This window comes from Oreochromis niloticus, linkage group LG12, assembly GCF_001858045.2.
Source record: "Oreochromis niloticus isolate F11D_XX linkage group LG12, O_niloticus_UMD_NMBU, whole genome shotgun sequence".
Lineage (NCBI taxonomy): Eukaryota > Metazoa > Chordata > Actinopteri > Cichliformes > Cichlidae > Oreochromis > Oreochromis niloticus.
In genome coordinates, this window is record NC_031977.2 from 5,507,556 (window position 1) to 5,530,970 (window position 23,415).

Consider the following 23,415-nt stretch of genomic DNA (forward strand, 5'->3'; position numbering starts at 1 on the left):
ACCAGGCATGTTCCAGTCTCCTTTCATACAATTTTTTATGAGACCATAGTCTCATTTTCCTTTTTCTGAGCTGAAAGGAGTTGAAACTACCATGGTCTTCTGCTGCTGTAGCCCACCTATTTTAAAGTTGGATGGCTTGTGGATTCAGGGATGTTTTTGCATAACTCAGTTGTAACAAGTGGTTATGTGAGTTACTGTTCCTGTCCTATAAACTCAAAGCACTTTTGCCATTGTCCTGTTACCGCTGGTATTAACAAGGCATTTTCCATCCAGAGAACTGCCGCTCACTGGAGATTTTTACTGACAATTCTCTGTAAACCTTAGAGATAGTTTTACAGGAAAATCCCAGCAGATCAGCACTTTCTGAGATACTCAGACCAGTCCGTCTGGTAACAACAACCATACTGTGTTCAGAGTCATTTAAATCACTTTTCTTCAACATTCCGATGCTCAGTTTGAATTCCAGCAGATCAACTTGACCATGTCTACATGGCTAAATGCACTGAGCTACTGCCGTGTGATTGGCTGATTTGGTATTTGCATTGATGAACAGTTACACATGCGCACATAATAAAGTGGCCAGTGAGTGCATATTCGTGGTGCCCAGAGGACAGATTCTATTGATTTGGTGAGATCAGCAGAAATTGTCTCTATTGTTATCAGGAGTTTGACATTAAAAGTGTCTGTCAAGCATTGGTTGCAACTGTACTTTGAGTTTATCTAACATCTTGTACACTGAATGTTACAGGTTCACATGGTTGATAGCCCACCTGCTCTTATATCTGTCCTTAGCTGTTGGACACAGCCCCTTAATAACTGTTTTCCAAAACCTATTTACCTGCCTATTTGAGTTTGGCAACAGCTCGTGTCTTGAGTCTTTAAATAACTGGTTGAGTCAGTTTGGTTCGATTCTCCATTCAGTTTTAAATATATAGCACCAAACCACAATAACAGTAACCTCAACGTGCTATATATTGTAAGGTTGTAAGAACAATCAAACAACTCTCTATGAGCAGGCACTTTGTGATAGTGGGAAGCAAAAGCTCCCTTTTAACAGGAAGAAACCTCCTGCAGAACCAGGCTCAGGGAGGGGCGACCATCTGCTGTGATTGGTTGGGATTGAGAGAGACACAGACACAGAGAAAAGTGTATTTCAGAGCTAAGTTCTGTGTTTGCAGGGTGAGTAAAACTGCATAACTAGACCCTGCAGGGCTCTGCCACATCCTGCTTTACTGTCAATTAATAAAGCTTCTTAAGTACAGTTTTTCTAGCATAAAACTTCAATTAGAAAAACTGTACAAGTTAACAGCTGACACTGAAAATGCGTCTGCAAATACTGTAAACCAGCATGCTCTTTTTAACAATCTGAACCTACAAACCCAAATCTGAAAAGGTTGGGACAGAAAAAGCACAGGGATTTGCAAATCTCACAACCCCACATTTCATTTACAACAGAGCATAAAAAGCATCAAATGCGTAAACTGAGACAATATAGCATTTTAAGAAAACTATATTATTTTGAATTTGATGCCAACAAGTCTCAAAAATGTTGGGCCAGAGTCATGTTTCACCACTGTGTAGCATCTCCTCTTGTGGATGCCACCACAATTACAATTCAGTTTAGTACCACTTATTTTTTCAGGTTGTTGTTGTCCTGTAGCAGCTTTTGACACACATTGCTGCCATGAAATTCTAAATGAGTTTATAGTTTTCATTTGGTGTTTCCTTTGTTCTATTGTTAATAAAATATGGGTTTATTTACATACTTTTTAGTGCAAAGCATTGAACTCTGTTTTTATTTACATTCTAAACAGACACAGTCACTTTTGATCTGCAGACAGCAGAGGGTCTATCAGGCCAATAAACAGCTGCAGTGTGTGTGTGTGTGTGTGTTTGTCTCGTTGGACTAAACAGCTACGAAGCTGCTAGTATGAAATGTAGCATGTGAACTGTCTGTTTGACTTGATGATTATACATCAAGACCGTCAGGCTCAGATGATTCACTCGGTTGTCTCTTAAAAAAATGTTCTTTTCAGACATCATTGTCAAAATCAGTAAGTCTCGACAAAAAAAGGCTACTTTCCCAGATAGTAGTTTTTACTGCGCTCTCTGCGCTTAGCGCAGTGTTTCAGCTCTCGGTTTTATCGCTGCGGAAAAAACCTTTCCATTTTTATCCAGATGATACTTAAACCTGTAATATAGAAAAGCAGGGGCCTTTTCATTGAGTTTAAAGTGTCCTTTACACAGCAGGTGCCACATCAGGCTGATGCCATCTGTCTCTTAGTGATGGTGACGAACCCTGCCTTCTGAAGTGAGCTGAACCCTCAATCAAAACACAGAGGGGTGTTTAACAGTGTGGCTCTAATGATGCTCTAAATGGGAGGAAAGGGTTTCAGTCCTTTATATGCCTGCTGGGTTATTTGATGCCAAAGACCCATCCTGTAATAACACAGTTTGTTATGAGTCAGGAGCCACATATGGAAAGTAAAGACTTTAGGTAAAACTGGTGGGCTGCTAGACAAATGGCCTGGACACTCTGTCATAAAGCATACTAGAAAGAATATTAAATCAGAGTGTGATTATGCTTTGCTGGAGGAGGATACTATATGGAGAGGCTGCACTGATGATGACAAATACTCTTTGCTTAGGCCATATAATCATGCCCCTCTAATTCCTGACTATTTGCAGCGAATAATTTTTCCAGAGTCTCTCCTCTTTTGGGAATTTTTCACATGAGATAAATCATCGAATAATCTACAGTGTTTTACATGCAACAGAAATCTAAGAGCCACTTACCAGAAATCTGTCAAGACCACTATAGTTAAAACAAGGCTGATATTTCTATCTGCGGTAATTTGTATCTGGTGGTACGGCTCAGTGCTGGGAGAACACCTCCCTGTCTTTTCATGTATGCACATGAAAAGACAGGGAGGTGTGAAAGGAGGAGGTGGGTTGAGAAGCAGCTTGCAGATGAGGAGCAACTGTGGGCAGATTGAAGTACTGTAAATTCACTCTGGCATCCAAATCATTGAATTCAGATGTGCCACTCACTTCCATGGCCACAGGTGTATAAAATCAGGCACCTAGGCATGTAGACTGCTTCTACAAACATTTTTGAAAGAATGGCTCGCTCTCAGGATGCTACCTGTGCAAAAGTCCAGCTTTGAATTTCCTTACTACTAAATTTTCCGTGTTCAACTGTTAGTGGTAAGCCATGATAGAGTGGGCTCAGCAGATCCTGAGGCTTTCTGCAGAGTCATTAGCTACATACAGGTGTTCAAATAAATATGCGTGCACTGCGCCTGATGAACTTTTTATTTTGTTCTCCGTTTAACTGATAAAACAACTTGAGAGCTACTGACAACATTGTAGTGATAATTAACATGTTTACCAAAACTGCTGTATTAAGTTTAAAACGATATTTGAGATGCTGCCTTTCTTTGAACAGTCTGGAGTGCAGAAGTGTGCTGGGAGAATAATTAACCTTCTTTCTGTTCTCTCACGTCTTTGTTATCTCAGCAAACAGTAAACATTTCACCTCTTTTGAGTTCCGATTCACTCTAACTTCTTTCATTCTGTCATCACTTTGTCTGGAAATCGCCTGAATGTTATGATACCAAGAGCTGTGCTTTTAGGGAGTGTTGCATCTGAGTATTACGCTTTTAGTTCTTCATATATTTAGAGCTTTTTTTTCCTGCTTTAATCTGAGGCTGCATTAGTCTGCCTATAGATTTCCTAGTAGAGTCTTTGGATTTGGGTTGCTGAAATGCAATCCCCTCTCTTTGAGCAAGGCGTTAAATTTCTTTCAGCTCCAGGGCTGCTGTTATACTGCTGACCTCTGACCTGCTTGCAAAAGCAGCTGCAGGGATTAAATTGAGTCTGACAGTTTACATTGGCCTATTATAGTGGGGGTCACTCTATAACCGTAAAGTCCAACATTTAAATCCTACATAACATCCTTTTGCTGTGGAGGGGAGAACGAGCCAAGCACTGAATGTAAAGTGTAATGCAAATGGCCTCACTGAGGGCCAGCTGTGCTCAGCAGACAGCGAGTCCTGACACTTCAGGCTCCATACATCCTATCTCCCGCCATGTTTTTCACTGGACTTTGCTATTTTGAAATGTTGACTGGTGTAATGGAAGCTAATGGGACAAAACTAAATGTTGACTTAGGGTGAGCTGTGCAGTGGAGCGTTAAAACTGATTAAGCTGATAGGGCCTCTTCGTGTCGGGGAGTGCTCATTGCAGCACGTTGCTCGTTCGGGGGTTAATGCTGTCATCCATGCGTGAAGGCACAAGTGGGCAGCCCCAAGAAGAGCTGGCTTCTCTTCCATTTGCCAAGTAGAATTTAGGTTTTCCTCTTTAGGCATCTAATGGAGATAACAGCTTGTTATTCAGAGGGCTACACTTGCACGGCCACAGTTACGTTGCCACTGATCAGCGCTCATTAGAGCCGTCACATTGTGCTCTGTCTGCCAGCTACAAATCTTTGCTTTAAAAAAGCCAACAAAATGTTGCTAATATAGCTCATTTTTAAGTTATTTTTTTCCTGGGCAGTGTTTTTCCCGAGTATTTATAGTTTCTCACATTTGTCTTTGCAAAAATGTCACATTTTTGGTTATTATATCACCATCATGTTCACAGCACATTTCAGGAGTTATACATTAGGTTTACTAAGGAGCTTGGAAAGAAAAGCGTCTGGACTTCTTTAAGTTGCTTGAAGACGTTTCACCTCTCATCCGAGAAGCTTCTTCAGTTCTAAGGTCAAATGGTGGAGAGTCCCAGATTTAAACCCAGAGGGAGTTTCCCTCCAAAGAGGGACAAAGGACCCCCTGATGATCCTCTACCTAATCACATGAGCCAAGGTGTGAAAATGGGTGTGGGTCACAATCAGCCAGGGTTTTGGGTGAGCTCATTGTGAAACCTAGTCCCACCCTATCATGTGATTTCCTGAGGTCAGATGGCCCAGGATGTCAGTGGGCGTTAAGGCGTCTGGGAAGGGATCTCAAAACTAGATTATAGATGGCAGACAGTTGGTGTCGTAAACCACCGCCTCTGTTCGACCATCTTTGAACAGAGGCAGTTTTCACACCTTGGCTCATGTGATTAGGTAGAGGATCATCAGGGGGTCCTTTGTCCCTCTTTGGAGGGAAACTCCCACTGGGTTTAAATCTGGGACTCTCCACCATTTGACCTTAGAACTGAAGAAGCTTCTCGGATGAGAGGTGAAACGTCTTCAAGCAACTTAAAGAAGTCCAGACGCTTTTCTTTCCAAGCTCCTTAGACTACGATGACCTGGATGACTGACAACCTTCACAGACATACATTAGGTTTACTGTTTGACATAAGCCAAAAAGACATGAAGTGTCATGATGATACAGAACCCAAGTTAATTAGCTGGATTTCAAAAGCATTAAAAGTCATGTCAGACATTAAAATCAAGTTATGGTCTAGCAACACAGAGAACATTTTGTAGTTATCAATTATGTCAGTCCATGACAACTAATGTCAAAAGTCTGTTTGTATCCATACAGGTACAGTGTACCCAGTGTAAAAAGGTACATATATTCCCAAGAAGCTAAAAGGTGTTTCTTGGGTTTAATAATTGCAGTTTGAGGAGATGGTCTGTTTGGGGTCAAGTAAACAAACAAGTCTTTCTTTTGTTGTCCGTTTGTCTGGGGCAGATGTGAGAGAGAGAAGATCCGAGGGTTCAGTAAGAATAGGCAAGTATTTTACAAATGCCTCCCTATTCCAACTGATTATAAAATAATAGTTAAAAAAATAGTCATTCTTTAACTTTGTACTAAAAAATGTTGCCAGGAATCAGAAGTGGTCCTTGAATCAAAACCACATGGGTACAAATTAGCACCCATTGTCGAATGGCAATACCTTAGAGTACTGTTCCAGTGATAAGCGGTAGTACCTCTTCATACCGCTTCTTCATCTTGGACAAAAATGTATGAATAATAAAGATGAAAATTTGACTGTGAGGCCAAATCAGGTTAGTAGTTAGCCCACAAGCTACCTATGGTTTGACAGTTAAGCCTAATATAATGGGCCCATTTTAATAAACCATAAAATACCCCATAGTGTTTTAGATTCTCCTGAAGTAAGAGAGTGAATTCATGCAAGTCAGAGTGTGCTTTTCCCCTGAACAATCACGAACTTTTCCATTTAGCTTTTTCAAGGATCTTGTAACCACTGGAAACGATTTCATATTTATGACAGCTTAGTTAGACAGTTCAGATCTGCTTCGTACGTTTATGAGTCTCAATTAGAAGATAATTGGATTTGTGTTTATCTATTTATTTTGTTTTTGTCCTTTGAGTTTTACACTTATTTTTATTTTTTTTCCCCAAATTTTTAAAGCTGTTATACACACAAAAAAGTTGACCTGGTGTTTCAGTCTTTTACTAAAGTCATTGTGATTGTTTTTGGTTTGTATTTGTTTCTTCAAAATATGAAATTAAAGCTGAATCATATATTGTTTTTTTTCAGTCAAGTATTTTTTTCTCTGAAATTCAAGGTTTCAAAGAAATTTTAAGGAATTTGGAAAGAAAAGCATGTGGCCTTCTTTAAGTTTCCTTTCTCATCCGAGAAGCTTCTTCAGTTCTAAGAGTAATTGGTGAAGAGTTTGAGATCCCTTCCCAGACGCCTTAACAGCCACTCACATCCTGGGCCATTTGACCTCAGTAAATCTCATGATAGGGTGGGGCTAGGTTTTACAATGGGTTCATCCGAAACCTTGGCTGATTGTGACCCACACACGTTTTCACACCTTAGCTTGTGTGATTAGGTAGAGGATCAATAGGGGATCCATGACCCTCTTGTGAACACTCCCATAGGGCTTAGAATCTGGGACTCTCCACCAATGGCTCTTAGAACTGAAGAAGCTTCTCGGATAGGACGTAGACTTCTTCAAAGAAACTTAAAGAAGTCCAGACGCTTTTCTTTCCAAGCTTCTTAGACTACGATGATCTGGATGACTGAGAACCTTCACAGACTTAGTGTAAGAAAGTATTTGTAGTAGTTTTATGCAGCTTATCTGCAAGAGGAGACAGATAAATCAGAGTGTGATTATGCTTTACTGGAGGTGGATACTATGAAGACTGATCAATATAGCCTTTTTAAAACTGATACCAACCCCGAAATGCCAATTTATTAGCCTTTTTTTTGTTAAATGAAGCCTAATCACATTTCCTGAACACTTAAGTCAAGTATAGTTACTTTTTTACTTTTATATCTTGTCTGACTCTCTTCACATCAGCTGGTTACTTTGTTTGTGGCGCTCAAACATTTGCTTGCAAAGTGCCCTCTGGTGGACAAGCTATGCAACATCAACACTCATGGCTGAGCGGTGTTTCTCTCTTCTCTGTAAATCACTCTTAATGTCGTTACCAATAGATCAGCAAATTGCTAATACTGGCTGAGAAAATTGACCCAACAGTAAATCTGCTGGGCTCTGTCTTTGTCAAGTCGCTTACTGTGGTCATGTCAAATATGTACATGTTTTGCATTGTATAAAACAAAGGGGTTCCCAGATTATGTAAAATGCAATAAAGCAGATTTTTTTGAAAGTAGTAGTGTTTTAGCAGATTTGTTTTGTTTACAAAACTATCACTAGCTCACCAAGAGACATCTGTATCATTGTTGTTTTACCTTCAGAGGCATCCCCCAGTCCTGTTAAGACCTCCCCAGAAACATCTCCTATGACCTCCCCACGACAGCGCCGTGACTCAGACCGCTACTGCCAGCTATGCAACGCCTGGTTCAACAACCCTGGCATGGCTCAGCAACATTATGATGGCAAAAAGCACAAGAAGAACGCTGCCAGAGCAGATCTCCTGGAGCAGCTGGGAAAGACCCTCGACATGGGAGTGATGAAAGGTAATACAAATATATTTTCAGTACATCAGTTCATTTTTAAACGATGTTTGTGCATTTTTCCAGCCTTTTTAATGGTAAAAAATGTTTCATTAAAAATCTTGTTGTACAGTATATACACATCCTAATTTCTTTTGAGGTGCCACATACCACTACTCACAATAAGAAATTCACAATGAAATAATTGTAAGGCAATAGTAGAGTTGCAATACTGTGAAAGGTCATTTCACAATTTGCACTATTGCATTATCAAACAAGATAACTATGTATCAGCCGATAGCAAGTCAGCACATTTAGCCATGTAGTTCAAACTGAGCCTCTGAATAGCAAAGACAGGGACTGACTTTGGCTGCCGGTGCCAGATCAGCCTGTCTGACAATTTCAAAAACTGCTGGGGTTTCCCTGCATAACCATATCAAGACTAAGGGGACAGAAAATATCCAGTAATCAGCAGCTCTCTGGCTGAAAATGGCTTTTTGATGCCACAGATCAGAAAGACAAGACTAACTCAAATAATCACAGCCAAATTTAGCAGAAGAGCATCTTCGAACACACACCCTAACAAACGTTGAACTAGATGAGCTACAGCAGCAGAACAACAATTCCAGCTTTCAGTCCTATCTGCGAAGGGAATGGAAGATTGGGAAAACTTAGCATAGTTTGATGAAATCTTTAGTTTTGCTGTGAAATTTGGATGGTAGGGTCAAAATTAGCTGTAAACAGCATGAAAACAATGACCCATCCTGCTTTGTATCAAAGATTCAGGCTGCTGGTGGTGGGTATGTAGCATTGTGGGCCATATTTTCTTGTCATGGTTTGTGCCCCTAAATACCAGCTGAGTAGCATCTAAATACCACAGCCTATGTAAGCATTGGTGCTGCCCACGTCCATCTTTTATCACCACAGTGAACTCATCTTCCTATGGCTGAATCCAGCATGTCATAAAGCTAAAACTGGCTTCTTGGACATGACAACGGGTTCAGTGTATTTCACTGCAAAATAAATGACTTCACTAAGATCTGGTGACTGATCTCAATCCAATAGAACACCTTTGTGATACGGTGAAACAGGAGATTATTGACTGTCATGTCAATATGGACCAGATTTTCTGAGGAATTTTTTCAGCACCTTCTTGAATCTGTGCCACAAAGACTTTTGGTAGTTATGAAAGCAAAAATGGGATCCAACTAGGTAGGGATAAGTAATGTCCTGTTTAATGCTGCAGGTAATAAATGTGACTTGCATAACTTAATATTGATGAGCAACAGAGAGCAGCATTACATTTGTTAATAGCTGTGACTATTTATAAGCCCTGCTCTGTGGAGCTGAAAAGTAACCCTCTTGACTTCAGCTGTCAGCTTGACTCTTCATGGAGCCCACCAGCATGTCACAGGCTGTTAATTTTACAGAGGAGGAGGGGAGAACTTTCTTGCTTATCATTTCCCAGTTACAATATGTCAATAACAATTACACAATATTATTCCAGCTGGCAGAGTGCTGGCTGCCAGAAGAGCACACGGAGCCCAGAGGTGTTGTAAAGGGCAGAAGAGTGTGACTGCACCAAATGGGAGAAACAAGTCTTCACAGCTGATTGGTCATGGACCTCTTAACTCAGAGCCTGATTGGCTACTTTTGCTAGTTGAGGGCAAACTGGTTGGTTCTGCTTTGTTCAGCTTTGTTATGCTGCCCAAGCTTTTGAGTCCACGATGTCTGTTTCAGTAACATTATACATGGTGTGTTTGACTGCAGATGTTTGCAACTTCAGTTACCATTACCACATTTAAACCTATAAACAGGGTCATAAATACACTTGTGATTCAAAGAATAAATCCACCATTGTTTTGAACAATAAGGAGATAAAATGAGTATTAACATAGACATTGTGCTGTAATGTGTGTTGATGGGGATGGTGGTTCTGTACTCTGTGGGTTACATTTTGGCTTGGGGGAGATTGGGCCATATTAAAATTAGTAGGTTTATACTTTATTTTGAGAATTTTCTACCAGGTCACATTGAATGGTGACCACTGGCTGGGAGGGTGGCTAAGGGGGTAAAGCAGGTCATCTACTTATCAGAAGGCTGGTGGTTTGATCCCTTGCTGCTCCAGTCTGCATGCCACGGTATCCTTCGGCAAGATACTACCCCATTGTGTTCACTGGAGTGTGAAATTTAGAAAGAAAACACTTTGATGTTGAATAAAGTGCTTGTATGAATGGGTGAATGAGACATGCTGTATAAAGTGCTTGAGTGGATATATCAGTATGTATATCCGTGCATTAAGGAGACATGAGCTAAACTGACTGGTTTCTGACTATGAATATACTGAGAGGCTGCGTAAAGAGCTAGTATAAGGCAAATGTGAACTTTATTAATTCTACAGGGGAGAATAAATAAAGGGCTTGAAATTAGCATTTTTAGCTCTTTTCTAAATAAGTATTTTTGGTATACAAAGAAATTATTTCACACCTTCGTACAAATTGGTGAGGTTCAAGTCAGGAGATCATGGCAGTCAATTCGAACATTTGTTTCATGCCAGTTTTTAAGGAGAATCGTTGTCCTCCTGTAGAACTTCTTCTCAGTTCCACTTCTCAACGAATTGCCTGAAGTCTATGTCCAGAATTTACTTATTCTTAGCCAAATCCCCTCTTCCCTCTATCATTGTTATGTTACCTGAACTATTGGCTGCCGCTCAACTCCAGCAGAATATTTCCGCTACTCTGCTTAACAACTAGCAACATTTTCATTTCTGCTCCTGAATTCCTCAAACATACGGCTCGGAAAGTGTGGCCAGTGAGCTCAGTGTGATTTTTTTGTTGTAATATGGCTTTAACTCATTTGTAGACTTTCATGATTCCAATGAATCGTTCATGTAGGCTGTGTTTGTGCATCAGTGCTAGGTTAAATGCTGCACAGTTAAATGCTGCATCTTGTGTGTCAGCTAAATGTTTCTACAAAGGTTTGTTTGAGCTTTGTCTGACCAGGCACAGTGAGTAATACTGTTTTCCTCCTTTCCACCAGCTTGTATGACAAAAAATTATCTTCCCTGTGGCGAGTCACTCACCAGGCAGTCTCATTGTTTCAGCTATTTAGTTTTCAGAAATCCTCAATGAAGACAACACAGTTAGCGACTCTTTTTGGCACAACAGGGGCCACCTGCTTACCAACTAAAGCTGAATCTTAGATTCAATGAAGGCTCAGAATGTAACATCCCCACAACTCTGACAAAACTTGTTTGAAGTTTGACAGATAATGGCGGAAGAAGCTAATGGATAAAATATGATGGAAGGCACTTTTTAGAGTTACCAAATATCATTATTGGCCTATATTGGGCCTATTAACTGATATATGCATAAGTCTTGTGGAGGATTGCTGCCCCTCCTTGAGCCTGGTCTGTTGGAGGTTTCTTCCTGTTAGAAGAGAGTTTTTCCTTCCCTCTGTTGCCAAATGCTTGTTCATAGGGGGTTTCTGATTGTCCCAACATACCCAAGAAACATGTCCTGGCTCTGTCCCTGTGTCTCCTTCCATTAGGAAATATCAAAACCAACTCTTCTAGGAGGTATACAACATGCATCCTAGTCAGATGGCTGAAGTATTATCTCCCTACTCTCACCCCTAACCAGTTGTGGCTGATAGTTGCCCATTTCTGAGCATTTTTTTACTGAAGGTCACTTGCTGTTTTGTTGTTGGGGTTTTCTCTCTATTATCATAGGTTCTTTACTTTATACACTTCATTAAGCACTTTGAGATGACTTGTTGTGATTTGTCATTTATATAAATAAAATTGAATTGAAATGAATCGAATTGAAATGAACCAATAATCTTGTGCTGGGAAAATATTGCAATGAAGAGTTGGAAGGAGAGATATTTTTTGTTGCAAGGTTTCTTTGATGACTTTACACGGGGTGTGGAATAAAGTGTCAGCATTGGTTACTGGCCATTTTTGAAACAATGTTTCAGTCCAAAGTTTTGCATCACTGGTGTTTGAAAAGTATGACTAAGGTTTCTAAAGCGATTGAAAAGGAATCATTCCCAAATGAAGACGTAGTTTGTTAACGGGTTCAGTGCTTTGCAAATGAATCAAAGAATGCACAGCTTCTACAATCCTCTTATAACAAGTGTTGATCTCAATGAATAATTCATTAGAGATTTGCATGTAAAAATGAAAAACAGTTTAATCCCTTTATATCTTTACCTTCATCTGTTCTGCACAGTGCCTGTTTTTATACTGCATTAAGAGGAGATGAATTTGCCGGCTTCAACAGAGTCATTATGGAGCGACAGAAAACGTCAGCACGCTAGCTGTACTATTCAGCACTTGGACTAATGAGCATTACTCTCTGGCGATTATCAATTAGTAATGAAGTGGCAAATTGTCCTATCAGGCAAAACCAGCAGTGTGAGCCCACGGAGAGGAGAATGGGACCGCAGCAGGCCTTGCAGGCGGTCGGGATGCTGCTGCTTCTTTCTGCTTCCTCTCTGCATTTTATCCTTTCATCTTTCCCCCCTTTTTTCACCCTCCCCCCTTTTTTCCTCCCCTCTACCTGACCTTGTGTACTTCTCAACCTGCTAAGAAAATGTGCAGTCTGACTCTGAAGATTGTCCTGTGATGAAATATTCAAAAGCTCTAATAAAATGGGAGGCGGCATCATCCAGTGGTCTTGTTTGTTGTTGTTGTTGTTGTGTGTACAGAGCTGTGCAGCACTGAAAAGCTGATGGCAAAGACATAAGATGGGCAAGCCATTAGCACTTTTAGCACAAGTGTAGAGACCCTCCAGATATGTCTAACCTCATGATAAAAGACTTTGTTTTATAAGTGATGTACATACAAAAGAGTGTAGGTTAACCACATGAGCATAGTGTAAAACCGAGGTCCCTGCTCACCTGTCCTCTTTGGCTCACTTGATTTAAGTTGTTTTGGTAAAACTCCATCTTTGCACTCCAATAGTCGTCTTGATCCCCTAGTCTTTTGTCTGGTGCTCATTTTGTTCAAAGCTAACAGGGAGTAGTATTGAGATGGTGATGTAACTGTGAGGACTGTAATGTTTGCATAAATGTAAATGGGATGGAAAATGAATTTGAGCTTGATAGTCCATTAAGACACTAATGGGAACAGATTGTGTAAGTACTTCTGCCCGGTTATCGCTGCAGCAGGTTTAAAACAGATTATCTTTTTTTCCAAGTTTGTTTTCTTCTTGTTTTTTTTTATTACAGTAAAGATGTTTTGGATTTTATCTCAGAAATAGCTAAACTTGTATTTGTGGTGAACTTTCTTATGATCCCCATTCCAGCACCGCTGCTCAGGCATCGTGTGTTTACAGACTGTGCCTGTAACTGTGTGGAACTGTGTGGACATGTTCTGGGCTGGTTATCCAAACCACAGTTTCAGGAAAGCAGCTGTCATAAGGTGAGAGGCGGGGTATCCCGAGGGCAGGCCGTCAGTCTATTTAAATGTTTCAGTGTAAATATATATTTGATAAACTAAAAAAATAAAATCTTTCAAAAATGCCTCTTTTTTATAACTTTTTCATCAGAACACATCAAATCAACAAACGACTGCTTTTATGATCTCTTTTACTTTTTTTTTTTTTTTGCTTTAAAATCTGAATGAATGCACTGCTGCACTGAACTCATTTTCATTTGTAATATAATGTGACCTCTCACAGTACATTAGACTTCAGGTCAGCATAACCATACAACACTTTATTCTACACACTACAAGCACTTTATGTAGCTCACATCCAAGGCTAGTCTAGAATCACCAGTTAACCTAACATGCATGTGTTTGGATTTTAAGCTGAAGAGAAAAACCATGCAGGTGGTACAAATCTGGAACCTTCTTCCTGTGGGGCAACAGTGCTGAACACTTCACTGCTGCTCTGGCCTTCCTAGATTTTCTCAACATGTATTGTTAAACTCACAAGAGGCTCTATTTAAGACTTTATTTAAGACTTATTTATCGTGCAGTGTAATGCTGTCAGTTACTGAAGTAACTTGAAATAAAGCAATATGAAAAGCTTATTTTGACATGATTTACTGTGTTGTCCTGGCACATAATGGGCTTCATGAGAGAGACTGAAATAACACACATGCTATAGACTCCTTTGTTGTCCCATATTCAGTGTTCATAGAGTGGCTAAACGAAACATGAGCTGCATCCCAGGTTTAGTGACTGACAACCAGACAATGTGAAGAGAGACACAGCAAACAGCTTGGTTCAGCTGACCACCAGCCAGCAGTTCATGTAACTATCTAAGTGCCTGCCAAATGCTTTTTATAGTACTCATAAGACACCTGCTGTCACAGAGATGTGAGCATCAGCAAAGGTAGAAGTCACGGTAAGTGGTAAAGCTCTGTTATATGAGATAAGCATCACCTTTGCATTGAAGTGGCGTTATACAAGTTTGATCTAATTTAGAACCATTTGCCATCATCGTCTCGAGCTGTAAACACTGCCTACTTGCTGTCATTTTCCTTTATTTATCATGCCCATTTGGGCGATGTACTTTAGCTAATGTGATTTCCAACACCAGCAGACATAAGACAGAGTTTGTAATCATCTTATGCCATGTCAGAGAGAAAAAATATTATAAATGTAATAATGCAAAGTAGACAAGTGTGCAGGAAAACAACATTAGGTGGTGATTTAATATTTCCTTTGGGATCAGCCATTCCAAAGATGGTTACCTGGGTTCTGCGTTTTTGCATTTTTATCTATTGAAAGTGAGATAGAGATGACCAGGAATGTAACTGATTGGTGAAGGACGATGTATAGGAGCTAAAAAAAACAGATGAGCTACTGCACCACTGTGATCTGTGACTTCCATCTCAGTAGGTTTTCAGCTTTCATATGAGATGAATGGTGAATTTGTCCTATCAGTACTGGATATGCAGTAATTCTTCTCATTATTTGTTCAATCAAAATGTTTTGGGACTAAAAAAATGTAATAAAAATGTTTTTAAAAAATCTTCGTGATTTAAATTTGGTGAGCTCCCTCTTCTTGTGTAACCCAGATCTGTTTTCTGGGCGGCTGCTATATTTAATCTAGTTTGTCCCTTTGTCCCATATTTCCCCAATGCCTGTTGGATTTTTTCCTGTGCACCAACAAGCAAAACTTCAACTTTATTTTTATCTTTGTGGAAGTGAACAATGGGTGGTAAGTGACTCTCGTTCATAGCCAGAGTCCTCATAAGTCCCATCATAATCAGCTCCATTTTTGGCAATGGAGAGGTTTAGCAGTCCTCAAAGAGTCGTGCTGTACAACGTTATGGCAGTACTCTTACAAAACATCAGATCTATTATTCTCCAGTCTCACAGTTTTTTAAATAAGTAAAATGATACTTAAGTAAACTTCAGAGTGTGAGCGCTGCTAGCTGAGTGATTTGAGTTGAATCTTAATAATTGCTGAATCTTTGTTGAAAAAAATGTTTAATAAGCTAAAATACACCAAATCATTGAGCTGAAAGCCGGAGTTCAGAACTGTTGAAAGCTGAAGTTTACACAGAAGTTGGAATGTAGTGTGTGTGTGTGTGTGTGTGTCTGTGTTTGTGTGAGTATCAACGAGTGACTGACATACAGAGAAAGAGGGGAACTGGCATCAAATTAGGAGGTAAAATAGTTTTAAATGATGAATGAATGTACTCAACACTGTGCTTATTCATCGTTTACACTAATAAACTTCTGTCTTTTTATCCAGAGCCAATTTCCTGGGTTGAATATGCTTACATATGGTCGCCCATCATATGTCCCTTTTAGTCCAGGAGAATCCCTGTATGTAAGTCAGTCCTGCTAATTGATAAGGACACAAGATAAAGTGTTTGTTTCAACATCATTTCCAAGGATGTATTATTTGGGGTTATTATCAGTGCCTGATATTCACCACACACATAGCTGACCAAATACTCTAATCTTTGTTTTACCTGACCAGCTGCCTTTGCTTCTCATGGTTTAAGAGTCCATCAGAACATTTACCTTTTTCTAAAAGGCTGTCATGTACCTTTTAGTAAAAAGTAGCTTCCATCCACCCACTTTACCATAAAGCCCTTTAGTAGAGTGCTTGACCGATGGTTGTCCTTCCTAAAGTTTCTCCTGTCACCACAAAGGACTCAAAGCTCTCATTTACAGTATAAACGATGCACCACGACTCAGCTGCGAGTGCCACTACAAAGGATCTCAGTGCTTTTGAAATGGGATGCTTCAACCATTTTTCGTTATACATGAAAAAATGAGAACTCTTTAAATAAAAATGGCAAACTTTAATTGTCATTTTTATATAAATAAACTGTTTGCTCACCCTTTTATGTAGCATGAATCACAATGTTTTTTTCTTTTTTTGAGTGTAGCTGACAGCGTGAGAAGATGAATAATAGTAGCAGGAAGACAGCAGAACTCACTTAAAGTCTATGCTGTGCCACAGCTGGTGTTTGCACTCCTATCACTTACCATGTCTCTGAAGAACAGTCCTCGCGTCTGCTCTGCCTCTGCTGAGTATCTTGTTTGAGCCGGCCCTAAAGATGATTTCAGGCGGAGCAGCCCATATTCACTAAGTGCTTTTTATATTGTGGCTGCTTCTCTGAAGTGTGGGGGAGAAAGCTGTTCACGTGGAGAGAAGCAGACTGTGTTTGTGTTGAGAGCAGTTGAAAGAGAAGTGGAAAGTAAATCTGTCTCTGACAACAAAACGAAGAAAGATTGCAGAAATATTCAAATTTACCTGTTTTTATCTTTTTTTGTTGCAGACCATCTTTCAGATGCTACATCTTTAACACCGAGTGATGTCATCTCTTCCAAACCTTATTGGCTGTGAAAATAAGCTGCTCTTAAGTCTGCATGGAAACATTTGAACCCCCCCACCCCACCTCATTTCAATCCCTCTCCTAGCTTTTCAGTCACCTACATCTTTTTTTCAGAATAAAATGGCAGCTAGTGAAGTGGCCACTCTCCCAAAGCATGTTATTACCTAACTGTCACACAGTCTGGCTGTGTGTCAAAGCTAAGAAATCACACTGATGTTTGACAGGTACGTGGTCGGAACCATCATCCTCATTTTAATATTTCTATGGCACACTGATGAGCAGGTACGAGAAAAGTTTATGGAGCTTAGTATGAGTAATTCTGTGCTAAGAGAACGTGATTAATCCTAGAGTGCTCCACTGTGTACTCTGGGCAGTGATGTATTGTTCTTTCCAAGCACAGTTGGAGACTCAGTTTGTAGAAAAATCTAAGAGTGACTTTAAAACACAGTTAATATTAAATGTAGGTGATAATATAACATTTACATTCTTTCATTAAAGAGGTAGTGCTTAGTAAAGCAGTACAGTAATTATTTCATTAAAGAGGACCTAATATGATTGTTTTTATTGTTTGTTCTATTTCTGCTGGTCAGTGTATACAGAAGTGTTCGCTCTGAGCCAACAGAGCTCAGTTCTTTGCCATTTTTCTACTCTTGGGTGCAATGTTCTCTCTAAGCTGCGCACGTGCGCAATTGCGCACTGCTGGCACGGTCTCTGCGCACAGAAAATCTGTGTTGCGCACAAAATTTTTTTACCTGAATTGAAATTAAAATTAATACTTTAACAATTCTGTTTTGCAGTGTTAGTCAGTGAGTGACTGGCTGCTCCCATATTGTATTAGAACGATGCCACCTTATCCTATAGTCCAGCCAATAATGCGATTTACTCAGCTAATCAACGTGGTTGACAGGCTATGACAGCGTCCTTATGTGCCGACACCGGTGTTTTAGCTGGCAAAGCGCCGTGGCTGATGTGCAGTGAAGCCACGTTAATGACAACGTGTACAACCATTGGAGATGTGAGCAGGACAGACGGAACAATTGACGGAAAAAGTGTGGACTTTATACCAGTTTTTAAATTGTGTTGATAGGCCACGTAAAACCAGAGTTGTGATAAAAAAAAATGCAATGTTTGGTTTTCTTCCTGAATACTGTCGTTGTTTATGTTTATTGCGGGAATAAACGGTAAAAACGGCGTTTTATAAGAAAAAAGGCTCGAAAGCACTCTCCGCCTGGGAGCAAAAACAAACTCCACCCCCCTCTCCCTTTCCTATTCGTCCAAAAAAGTACCATGTCGACCAATCAAAAAATGATATGGCAACGTGGCATCTAGTTGTTAAGAAACGGGGGGAAGTTTTAGGAGTGACGGCGGTGCTTTGATATGTGAGAGATTTGCGACGTTTAGCGCAAATCTTGTGTAGTTTAGTTAGTGTGTAGTGTAGTTTTGCTGTGTGTGTCAGAACAATGAGGCGAGTACTGAATGTTACAGGTGTTACAGGAGTGATACATCTCCTGTTGTCAGGCCTGTATCAGGCTGTTGTTCTCCTTCATCTCATAGGGGACAGAAATTATGTTTTGGAGTGGCACAAATAATTTGTGTGGCATCAGATTTGATGCAGAACAGCTGATTGTTCTGTAAATAGTTTGAAATGTTTATTTTAAAAAACGCCTTGGCTGCATTTAAAAAAAAAATAGCTGCAAAAATCTTTGTTGTTTGCCAAACTGAGTTACTTTTTTGAAGAAGTAACTATATAATTAATTGACCAGCATTGGTCATTATATACTATATTTGGCAGACAGAGAGTTATAGGACTCTCTCCCAGACCACAGACTCATAATACAAGTCAGAGCTTTTTTTAAAAAAGAAAGAAAGTTGTGTTTTCAAAATTGGAGTTCAAGTTATTTTTACTTCCAATAATATTAACATACTGCACAGGTCAATGACTAGATTTTTTTTACATTTTCATTGTAAGTGGGCTAAAGCAGTTAATTAAAAGTAGTCTAACATAAATGTAAATGCTGTAATTTGATTATTTTAATAAACCATGTAACTTGGATGGATTAGATGCCGGCGCAATCACAGTGCACACGTCTGATGTCGCTCACAGAGGTCCAAGGGACCGCTCAGGGAGTTTGTGTGTTCGCTCAGACACGTGAAAAATTAGAGGGAACATTGCTTGGGTGTGTATGATGGCAGAAGAAGGGCTTACCTCTCCAAGGTCATCTTAGCTATGCAGCTGTGACTGTAACTGTAGCAGCTCCATCCATTTGCTCTTAAAATCTTTAGTTTTGAGGGGCAGCCAATCAGAAGGCATTTGCCGTTAAGGGAACTAAAGCAGCTTGTTTCAGACAAATAAAGGAGGGACTCTACCAGGACCAGTATGAGATAAATGTGGATTATTTTGGACTGTGAATCATGCAAAGCTAATAATAATAATCGGAGATTGGCGATTCGATTTCTGGCTGCTTCAGTGTGCATGCCAAACGTCATAGGGAAAGATACTAACCACAAGTTGCTCTTTGATGCAACTGTAAATGTGTATCAATGTTAGACAGAAAGCATTTAAGCATAAAAGTTTGAATATATGTAAATGAGGTAAGTTGTATGAAGTGAGATCCCACCCATTTAATATATCCATTTGATATATCCCTCCTCTGCACATGTCCAAACCATCTCAGCCTTCCCTTTGCCTGGTCATCCCAATGAAAATCTTAACATCCTCCGTCTTAACCTTTAGTCTTTTTTGGTAGTGCTACAGTCTACAAACCATACACCCAAGCAGCTTTCACTACTATCTTGTGAACCCTCCCATTCACTCTTGCAGCTATCCCTCTATGATAATTGTCTTCACCCACTCCACCCTGCTTGCATTCTCTTCTTCACCTCTTTAACCTCTCTTTCTCTCTTTCTCTCTCTCTGTCTGCTTTGGACTGTTGATCCCAGATGTTTAAATGTATCTACCTTCACTATCTCTATTGTTTGCATATCCACCTTTCCACTTGTCTCCTTGTCCTTCACATACATATTCTGTCTTGCTTCTACTGACTTTAATTCATCTTCTCTCCAGAGCATACCTCTGTGTCTCCAGATTCTCTTCCACCTGCTTCTTACTCTCACTAAAGATCACAATGTTGTCTGCAATTATCATACTCCGCAGTGACAGCTTAGAGCTGATCCCTAATATAACCCCACCCCCTACCTTAAAAACATCTGTCCCTTCTACCACAGACCTCTCCACTGTCTGCCTGTCCTCATGCATCTCTTCCACCACCCTCACATATTTTTCTGCCACGCCTGACCACCTCATGCAGTACCACAGTTCATCTCTTGACCCCATCATATGCATTCTCTAGAGCCACAAGGATACAGTGCAACTCCTTCTCACCTTCTCGTCCATCCTCCTCTCTCTCATTTTCTACATTGATCAGCTCCTCAACGTACTCCTTAGTACATTTAAATCTTTATCCTTACCCACCGTAACCTGCTGCGGATCCTTTCTAGCTTGATCTCTCTACCTAGACAAACAGTCCTTTCCTCTTCCTTAGTGTTCAGTATTGCATACAACTCGTAATAACAGTAGGCTTGAAAATAAGAAAGAAAATTGAGCTTTAGAAAGTAATGAATGATCAAGATGAGAATTGTTTCAACCTGGCCATGAAACCAAAAAACATTCATAAATGTGTTTCTGCAACCTGTTGTCAGTTTTGTTCTCAGATCAAGTAAGGGCCATCTCTGTCTTTGCCATTTTAATGGTCCCTCTCAGTGTATTTTGATGTTGTCAATTCTCAACCAGAAACCACTAAATTTAGACCCCAGGCTAGCCTGTCAACACCCAGCAGACAAATTGTGTAGGGTCAGAGTATCACAGCTGTTAATCAGGGATGCTTCTCTGGAAGATATAATTTAGCATGTGGTCTCCCCATTCTCTCATTTTTTAGCTCTTTTTCCTCAGAGGCTCGCAGTCACTGTTCTCAAGCTGTTGCTTTCAGCTGTATGTTGTATTCTCCACTCTTGTATTCCCCACCCTAAAATAGATCCATTATACTGTTAACAACCGGCTCAGAGACGGGGAAATTACACCAAGCTGATCTAAGTCCTTTTCATGTAGAAACAAAGCGTAATGCTGAACCCTAATTTAAAACTCTAGATTGGACGAGTTCTCCTCAAGATATTATGCCTCTTCTTACCCCACATTTTTGAACTGTCCAATTTAAGAAACTTTCAGTCAGTGCTTCGGTGGGATGAAAACATTTTTGAGTAATGATTTTATTCTGTCAGTTTTGCAAAGCAATTCATTATACTAAATCTCACAGTTGCAACTTAGCATCCAATTGGTTTCATAGAAACAGTGATTGAGTGTATGCTCTTTCAGCCAGGGCTCAATGCTACAGTGAGGGAGAGAATGAGCTAAAGTTACCAGATCTGAGTGGGGCAGATGCTTGCTGGTTAATTTAGCATGAATCCTGGACCAGTACCACCTTTTTCTTTGCTTATAAACAATCGACAAAGAATGTTGCACTGCTGATCAGTCATACTGCCAACAGTATCTCTTCCAAAGCTTCAGGCAATAGGTCTCAATAAGCTAAGAGAAAGCAAAAGATTCACTGCAAAACAAATTGATCTTGCCCAGGTTCAGAATCTGTTTGGGTGGTGCAAGCACGTACGGTTAGTCTATACGTTTGTGGACAAATTGTCTTCTCATTTTTATTTTTGTAGTTTTGTCTCTGTACGCTATGACAGTGGATTTTAAATAAATTACAATGTAATTAAAGTACAAAATCTCAGCTTTATTTCAATGGAATTGACAAAAATATTGCATTAACTGTTTATGAATCACAAACATTTTTATACATAGAGACTTGAAAGTAACTGGACAAGCTAAAACAAGTTTTAATATAAGGCCTTTTTTTAATACTTGGAGTTGCAGTCAATGGCCCATGCATATCTGCAAATGTCTTGGGTTCTCCTTTGAGAAGTAACCTTAGACACTGATGCTAGCATCGTGTTACATCTGTAGTGTTGTGTGCTGTGTATAAATTGCTTTTTAAAAAGTTTTACAAAGATTTTTCTTGTATCTGTGGGTATTTGTTGACAAGCCAACTACTCGATACCAGAAAAATCTCTCAGCTTCATAGCTTTCACAGACCAGCATGCATTTCATCTGTTTTTAAAGCTAAAATGCTGCATGAGTTGTTTTTACACTAAAAACAGAACTGAACTCCTCTTAGCTTAATTATGTTTTTGTATATTTGACCTGAAGTTAAAACTAAATAGGCAGCTGATATGAATCTCATTACACCCACTAAAATGCCGTTTACATCCCTTTTTTAACCTTTTTGGGCTTAGTAGTGTAACTCCTGGCAACTTCTTTCTCAGAGTTACTTCTTATATGGTGAGATCAAATAAAGACAGAAGACATCAGTCTGTGTTTTTTCTCTGCATGCATCAGCTCCACAACCTGTTATTTTATTTAACAGTTACCAAATTCCTAAGTTAACTCAAACAAATGAGACTGCAGAGCACATTTTTCTTCTGCTGCAACCACTCCTCGGCTGCCCCCAACACCCCCGTTTTTCTCAGCAAAGGGACAGGTTAACCAAAACAAACGAGTCTCCAGTGGCTCAGAAAGTAGGAAGCAAAGTTGATGAAGGGGAGGAACTGCAGAAGCCTCAAGCTTCTGATGCTTCATCGCTCATGCACCACAGCGCCATGAGGGAAGAGCCGCAGGTGGCTGCCAGTGATGGATACCGAAGTCACAGTATAATCTTTCACCCTTTCAAAAATAGTTTGAGAGGCAGGCTGTCAAAGGGGCACTGCAAGGCAGAGCCTCTCCGTCTGCTGCAGAAATTTAATGTCGACTCATGACTGCGTCTGGGGACGATGGTGCAAAATTGAAATCTCAGTCATGGTGGCGACCAGCTGACAGAGTGGTTATTGTACAGCTTATCAGCGGGGAAGTGAAAGGGAGGGATTTGTCGCTCTCTGTGGGGAATATTGCCCTCCATCAAAATGGTAGAAGGGAAACAGCTGACATCAACACCCGAGAACAAGCTCACTGCAGATTTTCACCTTCCGCTACCCTGAAAGCAGAAAAACAAGAAGACTTTCAAAGTTTCGGCAGCGCTTTCCTCACCGCAGCGATTTAACAAACGATCATTCAGTGAGGAAATTTGATTGAGGAGGATATGGAAATGTGATTCAATGAGTGCAGGGTGGCATTTATTTTCTCTTGGCCTTTTGCTCTGAGGCATATTTATGGAGGAGCTAACTCAATTGCGAGAGCGAGGAAATCAAGACGGCCATTTTTCACACCACAATAAGATTAGTGCAACATGACGGCGATTACACAGGGTGCTTATAATTTGCTGCAACAGGGCGCTGATTCAATACAGCCATTATCACCCCGAGGGCATTGCTGCCGCTATTTAGAAAAAAAAATAGGCAACTCATTAAATGTTGTAGATTCCAAATGAATCAGACATCCCAAGGTCTCAGGTGCTATGCCTATGGATTTTCTATAAAGATCTTAGAGCTACAACTGCTGCACAAACAGTCTTCTCCTTCAGTGCAGTTATGGGAGTCTTCTTTAGTAAACACCAGTTTGTTAGTCACAAGTCACAAGAATGCTCATCTGCTAGAGGACTGAGACCCGTCTGCGTAAAGGAAACGTTTTCATGCAGACATGCTGTCTCACTGTGATGGATTGATTCGTATTGGCCAGTTGCAGTAGAGTAAAAATTGTAT

General features: G+C 40.1%; 1 protein-coding gene across 1 annotated transcript in view; it reads left to right on the top strand.

The window, feature by feature from the left end:
- Positions 1–23,415, top strand: part of zmat4a (zinc finger, matrin-type 4a) — a 147,925-nt gene that overhangs the window by 96,833 nt on the left and 27,677 nt on the right. The window contains exon 5 of the mRNA XM_005472923.4: positions 7,666–7,887. Within this exon, the coding sequence (XP_005472980.4) occupies positions 7,666–7,887 (222 nt within the window). The remainder of the gene's footprint in view (positions 1–7,665; positions 7,888–23,415) is intronic.